The sequence below is a fragment of the Cherax quadricarinatus genome, unplaced genomic scaffold, assembly GCF_038502225.1.
Source record: "Cherax quadricarinatus isolate ZL_2023a unplaced genomic scaffold, ASM3850222v1 Contig390, whole genome shotgun sequence".
Classification (NCBI taxonomy): domain Eukaryota; kingdom Metazoa; phylum Arthropoda; class Malacostraca; order Decapoda; family Parastacidae; genus Cherax; species Cherax quadricarinatus.
The window spans coordinates 38,358-47,500 of record NW_027195416.1 but is presented as its reverse complement, the minus strand read 5'-3'; the positions used below and the strand labels follow the sequence as shown (position 1 = coordinate 47,500).

The following is a 9,143-nucleotide window of genomic DNA, read 5'->3' as shown; positions in this document are numbered from 1 at the left end:
TTACCACTACTTCCACTACCAGCCTTACCACTACTTCCACTACCAGCCTTACCACTACTTCCACTACCAGACTTACGACTACTTCCACTACCAGCCTTACCACTACTTCCACTACCAGCCTTACCACTACTTCCACTACCAGCCTTACCACTACTTCCACTACCAGCCTTACCACTACTTCCACTACCAGCCTTACCACTACTTCCACTACCAGCCTTACCACTACCACCACTACTTCCACTACCACCACGTCTTTTCCTTCCTCCTGGTCCCGTCATAGTACTCAATTATACTGGCTCCCTGACTCTCTTGTGTTAGTGTGACTTTGTAAATGGAAGCTTTATGTCCTAAAACTGAGTGAAATAAAGCTAAATGGGGTTTCAAGTTAGTAAGGAGAGGTAAAGGCATTGAATTTGATGGTGGTGGTAGTAGTTGTGAAATATTCACCAGGATACAGTGTGTCCAGACGGTGGTAGTGGTTGTGAAATATTCACCAGGATACAGTGTGTCCAGACGGTGGTAGTGGTTGTGAAATATTCACCAGGATAGTGTGTCCAGACGGTGGTAGTGGTTGTGAAATATTCACCAGGATACAGTGTGTCCAGACGGTGGTAGTGGTTGTGAAATATTCACCAGGATACAGTGTGTCCAGACGGTGGTAGTGGTTGTGAAATATTCACCAGGATACAGTGTGTCCAGACGGTGGTAGTGGTTGTGAAATATTCACCAGGATACAGTGTGTCCAGACACTAGTCTTGATCTAAAGATGACCCATAACTAGTTAAGTATCCGCTGGCTTACCCCAGCCACCTATCACACGCCATTTAAAAACAAAGCAAAGGACCACTGCATAAGTGTATCCCTAAGATAATGACACTTCTACGACATCCAATTCTAGCGTATCTGAAAGAAGGAAAGGTAAACGAGTGTCCATAATGTTGAATAATTGTCGAACAAGATGAATAGGAATAAATATTTAACTTCATGAATCATGGTTTAGATGCAAGTGGAAGGTGAGTAACAGTGTTTATGCTCTTGACGGGTAACATAATTATAGAGGAAAGGGAGATTGTAAGAGGCTTTTAATAAATTTTACAGAATTTTCAGCTGAGAATTATTAATTAATTTGGTGTGACTTTGTAAATGGTCCAAGTCGGGCCGAAACGTCGTCATAAGTTCCTCCTTTGTGTGGGTTATTTGTGTATTGTTTCAGTCACAGTATTGTGCCTTTTTTTCTTAAATTTGGAAGAATGGACTCTCTAGTAGCAGATAATTAGGAAAGTCAGGAATGCACTGTATAAATCACAATAAACTTTTAAATAAACTATACTTAGAATTAAGCAATATATATTTCGAGAAAAAAATAACTGAATATACGATATGTATGGTTAGCACTGAGCAGCAGCCGGAATAAAAGTAAGAGAAAGGTGGAGTAGGAAGAAAATGGTGTTACTGGGTAAGACATTTCTTGAACTGTTCTGGAAAACTGTTCTGACTTTGCTCATTGTTAATGAAGCATTACCACTTTTTTCCGCCTGTGTGTGTGACCTAATTCATGTTTGTATAAATAAATCGTTACGACTGTGACCGGATATAAACATGTAAATAGTTTATTACCATTGTAACTTGCTCAGTTATCAAAACTTTGGGTCCCAATCTCTGGACCCATTATGTACCTCTGTCATCTTTTTGACTACCACCCACAGGATGGGTATGAGGTAAGTGAAGTAGGTAAGTGAAGTAGGTAAGTGAAGTAGGTAAGTGAAGTGGAGCTGAATAAAGAAAGGATAGTTAATAAGACGTAGTAGCAAGTGTTGCTAGAGAAATAACAAGGGTGGGATTATTGTTATATTCTTGGGTAAACTTTAAGGATCGTCAAGAGACGGCAACAGTGAGGGAAAAGTGATGAGGATTATAATAACAATAATAATAATAATAATAATAATAATAATAATAATAATAATAATAATAATAATAATAATAATAATAATAATAATCTTTATTTGTATAAGTATATGTGCAGGGTATACCTGGCTAACTGACATCGGTGACATACTACTCTACAGAAAATCCCTTATTATGCAAACATTTCGGGAAAATTAGGTCAATTTTGTCCCAGGATGCGACCCACACCAGTCAACTAACACCCAGGTATCAATTTTACTGCTAGGTGAACATGAACAGCAGGTGTCCTATGGAAACACGTCCTAATTTGCTTATGGTTAAGTGACTCTGGCCTGCTAAAGTAGCTTATTATACATTTGTTGTAAAATCAGCCATCTGTAACCTTATTTTCTTTTCTTATTTTTTTTCAGATGGCAACACCGGAGGCGAACCTGACGGGTGTGCGAGGATCTGGGGACGTAAGTCCCGGGCACGCAGCACCTCCCAGACACCTGCACAATTTCAACACCTTCCAGTTCGTATCACAGTTAGTGTCGGCCACACCACCGTACCTCTTCAACATGTCGGCACCATTTCCCGGCAATTTCTTCAGCGACTTGTTGCGGCGCATGGCACCTCGCGCGGGCACGCCAGGGCTGCCCCCTGACCAGACGCTGCAGCAGCACATCCGGGCTGCCCTGCTGGCCAAGAGCGCGCCCCCGCCCCCGCCATCCCTTCCACCGACGGTGATGCCACCGCCGCTGGATTTGGCTGCCGCCACCCACCGTTCGCCCGCGCCACTGCAGCTGCACCACGAGAAGGGTATCAAGCGCTCACTGTTCTCTGACGTGTCAGCGTTGAGCTCCAGCGAGGACGAAGGAGGTGCTAAGAGACCTCGTCTGGAGAGTGAGGGACGTGAGGCAGACAAGCACCCTCCTGAGGGCCTACCTGCCCCCTTCCTCATGCAAGCCCCATTCTTGCCCACCTCGGTTCCCCCTCCTCATGACGTACTCAGCCCATGGTCCACCCGGGCCTCGCTCCTTCGCCCGCAGGTACCCATGGCTGCCCACGTGCCGCCCACGCCCTTGGACCCGTACCGTTTGCTGCTGGACCTGCGACTGGCGGGGCAGTTGCGCACTATGGCGGCCACACAGGCGCTGCATAACAAAGATAGTGCTATAGGCGGCGGAGGCGGGGGAGGGTTGGGGCTGCACCCACCTATATCCGCCCACTCACCCATCACCCTCTCCAAGTCTCTCTCGTCACGCAACTCGCCTCCACTTTCAGACACCCGCACCCCTCGGGACGACCCGCCCCCAGTCAGCACTAACATGGGTGTCCTACACGGTGGTGACGACAGAGTGTCGGCCTTCCACCCGCCCTCACGCCCACACCCCGACCCCGCCGATACTAGTGACGAAGACACAGGGGATCGCCGCAGTTGTAGCCGCAGCAGCAGCGGCAGCGCTTCCAGCAGTGCCAGGGAGGGGCTGGGACCTCAGTACATCTTTAAGCACCTCACCCAAATATACCGCACCATCGACGGTCATAAGGTAGAGGGTATCGACGGTATGGATGAGAGCCGTCACGAAGAAGGGCGCAAGGAGGCGCCCCCGGGCTCTCCTGAGGGCAGCAGGGGCATCAGCATGAGTGACCCCCGCGGGGAGGGACAACACGAGCAGCGAGCAGATGATGATGGCCGCACCAAGGAAGGTTGATGGCGGGCCCCGTCTCACTCACCGCTGTGGCAGGGAGCCTCTGGGGCCCCACACTGCACTACGGGGGCCACCACAGCCTCAACACCCACCGGTGTATAATACTGTTGCCAAAAGGAAACCGGAGCCAAAGCTCGCCTTTCATGATACAACCTCACTTTCTTACCTTCAATGTGATAATATTGTTTGCTATCATTTGCGCCTCTATGTTTTATTAAGTTCCTGGTGCTGGCGTTCTTGTGACGTCACTAAAGCAACGCTCCCCTCCTCAAAAGATCTCGTTAGTCATTCAGTGTTCAATGTATAGCTCACTAAGAGAACTAAATGTCCAATTTTATTGTTTTGACTCATTCTTTGAGAATTATTTAGATGCCAAAGGTAGTGTAGGTGTATAGACATCCTGTGTATATGAATTATGTCTCCTTCCAAAAACCAGTGAGCCGGAAGTGGCCCCGCGGGCCACGGGGCCATACTAACCTTCACGAAGGTTCTGGAAAAAAACCGTCATGACTAGATCTGGAAAGTTTACATCACACATGTATGGAATTGCGGCAAACTGTGCTTACTTGTAAGCAGGCGTGAAAGTTAACATTGTAAGCCGAGCCTAACGTTGTAAAATATTACCTGGCTAAGGTTGGGTTAAACCTCGCTTGTTGGGTGATTTTTTTTTAATGGTGTAATATCAGAACCTAGAATGTCCTAACGGTTTATTTCCTGTTCCCTCTGTCTTAACGGGACTGGTTCTTATTCTACGCCGTACCCAGCCTCTTTAACCTCACACTCTGGTTCTTCGTCTTGTGGGCAATCAGCAAAACTCTGTACCTGTGAACCAATGTCCCAGTTATCGACAAAACTGTGCTGAACTGTCGACCTATTGAAATCCTAATAATTAAAGTATGAGAGCTAATATTTCATGGACAGTCCTTGCAGTGAAATTAATTGAAAATATAAATAAACATTTAGGTATGAATTATAATCATACACAAAAATTTTACTATGAAAAACTAGCAAGGCAGATTATTATTATTATAATCATAAAGAAGCGCTAAGCCACAAGGACTATACAAACTAGCAAGGCAGAGCCTAGTACACCGTATCTTAGTTTCAAATAACCATGTTGATAGTGTGTTACAAGTACTAGTTTTTTCTCTATGTACTACGACTGTCGCTCAAAAATATTTTTTACTTGTGTTTCATACAGATATGCAATCCTTCGCAGCGCTGTATGACCCTTGCGAATTTAGCGCTGAATTTTTATTATAATAATGTGCAATCCTTCATTGGATACTAAATTGCGGATATTCTTTTCTATAAATATTTATGAAAATGTGCATTACAAATGTGACTGTTATGGTGAATTAGTATAAGTAAACAATAAGGTGCCTCAGTATTAGACATTAGCAGCCATAATATTCCAAACTGCACCTAACATTTACTGATAACTTATCAGCTTTTATATTGTTCGTGCAACAAGCTAAACAAGGAGAACTGAGGTATTAAACGCCATCTTTCTCGGTTTCCTTACACACTATTTCCATTAAAAAAAAATAAAAGTTTACCGGACCCAGTTGACCGAAATGTTGCATGAAGTAACAACAGGTAGCATGTAAGTGAATCAATGTGCAATGTTTTCTGACTTGACTGGCTACGTACAGTAGGGAGCTTTATCATTCAATTATATTAGTTTTTTGCACGTAAAGTTTCGGGTTACTGAGTCATAGTGTCGGCCATATTGGGCGTCATGCAGCACTGGTAACCTAGTATCATTTTTCTAAGCCTCAACGATGGTTCTTGCTTCTTGTACTCTTGAGTGAAGTAATCGGCATGATGATTGGTCAAATGTGACATGTTCCAGCGGGAATTTGGAAGAGGAAAACAGAGGATTTCTGTCATTGGGTAAAAAGACTCTGAGTCATCATAAGAATTACTTTTGAGAGATGCCCTGATGCTGATGAGCTCTTGATCAGGAGAACTGGAGCTACCATCCCTTACTGTGAATTAAACCTGATTACCATCCATTTCCCAGGCGCTGTATGACTTAAAAGTTTAATGCTTCCCCATGAATTTAATAATAAAACAGAATACTATAGTCTATGCAGCGAACATTTAATGTCCTTTAATACTTATATCCCATAATTTTATTTTAGATGATAATGATTAAATTGGGTAGTCACAGCGTCACAAGTTCATTGTAAGTGTAGCCTAAAGTGGACGATATATGGGGAGGCAAATCTTCACATCAGTTAACAGATGGATAATTATTTATGGGATATATACAATGGTGGTATTTGACCACAAGTGTTGACAGATGGCGTGATGCAGCACCAGGTATTAGTGGTAAGGCGGTGAGCCCATAGGTGCTGAAAAAGACACGTTTAACAAAAGAAAACCTTTCATTAAATACCTGCACGAATTATTATTATTATAATCAAAAAGAAGCGCTAAGCCACAAGGACTATACAGCATACCTGCACGAAGCTTTATCAAGTATCTGATAAAACCTTCTGTAAGTAAAACGTCGACATCACTAGGCTATAATTCTTAATAAAATTTAAAGATTTTTCATTCTACTTCATATATTTTTGTATATAGTACTAGTCCTCAAGATTAGCTAAACACTGCACTGACCATGAGATGTTAATTTGCATACTTGTTTTTATACAGGTATTGGTAAGATGTGTTCTGGAAAACGGTCGCCAAAGCGTATAACGCCAAAGTTATATTAATATTTTTAAGTTATCAGCTTCACGTCTATACTTAAAGACAATCAATGTCTTACAATCAGTTCTCGCAGGCTTCCAAATGGTTTAAGAGTTATTCTTCCGTGAACTAGTGAAAGAAGTCGCCATTCGAATTCCAGTCCAGAGTGTTTACAAAAAATATATTACGTGTAAGTACCTATACCTTGACTTCCTTTAAGCTGTAACCAAGCTTACGTTATCATAGGAAAGAGCACCCACGTTATTTTAAATGGGTGGCTTAATATTTATGGTAATGGAGACTCAGTATTTAAATTCTCGACGAAGTTCTTCACAAAAGTTGTAGCAAATCGTTGATGGTGATAATAATAATTTAATATCGAATGACGACTTGCTCTCGTAATGATTCTTCAGTACTGTATGTACATAGCCTTTACCTTATACATGCTTTCATGTCTTATAATGGCCCACGAGTGTAACTGCTCCTTGAGGGTCGGGTGAGGCCGGCAACCACTGCTGATGCAGAGATACAACTCCTTCCATGACACTAATACTACACGCTTTCAATACGATAAACATGCACTAAAATACATTAGCAGTCTGTTGAGAAATAGCGGCCAAGTTGTAGAAGATGAGGCTATTGACCAGTGGCGAGACAAGAAATTACCAGCGATTCGAAGTGATGAGGCTACTAATTGATGAGCCAGTGTCGGCAGTGAAGAAATTACTAATAGGAGAAATAATTCTGCTTAATAAATGATTAGCAAGACTGCTAACGTTGGGGTCAAAACAGGTTCATCACTTCTCGCGTAGCTTTCCAACAACGCCATATTACAAGAAAATGTCTCTTGTAACAATAATTTAAAGGGGTACAGGTAAACAAAATATTAAATGCCTCGGGATAATAAAAATGCAGTTGTATGGTGTCTCTGGTAGTTGGTGTCTCGGTGGTAGCCGGACTAGTCAATGGCCACTTCCACGAAGCTTAATTCTGCTGCTTCTTGGCGTGACGTTGCTATTATGTTCATAGTGATAGTGTCACTATCATTTTGCCACTGCTGTAGTGCGAGAGGACCGTCAGGAGAGCTACTAGATGACGTGCAGTGGCTCCCGACCCTCTAAGATCTCCGGGCTTGTGTGTTGTGTACATCTTCTCCAGTCAGTATTAGGGAAACTCTGTGTTTACGTAAGGAAATATAGGTGGCTGTTAACTTGCCCATGTTTTTGACACCACCTGGATTTACACATCTGACGCCATATAACCCCATCAAGTTAAAACGTACTGATAGTAAAGCCGCTATGAACAAAGACTTGGACAACGTATCACTGCACAGTGATACTGAGGCAGTCTGTTTATGCCGATTTTCCTACCATATACTTTCACGTTATTGTGAAGGTATCAAGATTAAGAACGTAATCCTTCTGTTGTCGCAACAAATAAGAGTAACCAAGCTTTGCCATGATGTATTTATATCCCAAATCAAAATTACTGGAATTTAACTTAACATGTAAAATCTATTATAGTGAATGCAATGTTCCAGAAACCAATAAGATACAGAATTGGTATTAAGCACCTATGCATAATAATACTTAAATTTACTAGTAAGTGATCGTACCTGTGTCTGAAGTAAAGTCTGTATAGTGTTGTCTTGTTTCTCATGTAAATAAGAGAAGACGAATTTGAAGACCTGTGTTTTATTTAGATCCATCCCTAGTGTTAATGATTCATACACTGTCTCAAACTAGCACAAGCATTCTCTTAAGCGCACCAGTCATACTCATACACAAGCCATCCCTATCTCTCTCTCTCTCTCTCTCTCTCTCTCTCTCTCTCTCTCTCTCTCTGTTTCCCTAACTCTCTCTCTCTGAGTTCAGTTAGTACATAAATGAAGGGTCTTTAAAAAAATTATGCTTGCTTAGTGTCTCAGGAAGTCAAAATACCAAAAGAACAAACTGTCATTGGGACAATGATTCTCTGTGTAGAGCTTACAATCAAATCATAAAGCTCTACTTTTAGCGCTTTCTTTTGATTATAATAATAATACCTAATAACAATAATAATAATAATGTTCTACACAGCGAAACATTGTTCATATAGAAGCTTCTTCTCCAGCTTGTCTATCTTCATGCTAGTCAGCAATGTGTTGTTACATCCAGAGAGCATTTTGGGAGAAGATAATTGGACACATGCTGCTCTTGTGTCTAATTCTTCATCTTGTCGGTATTGTATACCATTGTATTGTATACCATTGTATATTGTATACCATTGGATGACACACTCTGGCGATAACCAATCTTTTTCACGTCAATTTCCAGCATAACCTAAAGATAGCTCAGAGGCAAGTTTATCAGTACGAGGCTGTAGGTTTACAATTATGAACAGTAATAAAAATTAGGTTTATACCTGACTGTTTAAATGAACCTAAATCGCTGAGCATCTTAATAAAATATTAGTATGATGTATATTATATTATTATTATTATTATTATTATTATTATTATTATTATTATTATTATTATTATTATTATTATTATTATTATTATTATTATTATTATTATGTTTTGGAGGAGGGAAACAGGGAACACCTTATAGCAGAATAAAATCAAATTATTTTTTTTTATTGTTATTAACACATTGGCCGATTCCCACCAAGGCAGGGTGGCCCGAAAAAGAAAAACTTTCACCATCATTCACTCCATCACTGTCTTGCCAGAAGGGTGCTTTACACTACAGTTTTTAAAATGCAACATTAACACCCCTCCTTCAGAGTGCAGGCACTGTACTTCACATCTCCAGGACTCAAGTCCGGCCTGCCGGTTTCCCTGAATCCCTTCATAAATGTTAC

The 9,143-nt window shown here is 41.5% G+C and overlaps 1 protein-coding gene across 1 annotated transcript in view; it reads left to right on the top strand.

Moving 5' to 3' along the window:
• Positions 1 to 7,983, top strand: part of LOC128698936 (uncharacterized) — an 8,857-nt gene extending 874 nt beyond the window's left edge. The window contains exon 2 of the mRNA XM_053791364.2: positions 2,316 to 7,983. Within this exon, the coding sequence (XP_053647339.2) occupies positions 2,316 to 3,602 (1,287 nt within the window). The 3' untranslated portion in view covers positions 3,603 to 7,983. The remainder of the gene's footprint in view (positions 1 to 2,315) is intronic.
• The last annotated feature ends 1,160 nt before the right edge of the window (positions 7,984 to 9,143 follow it).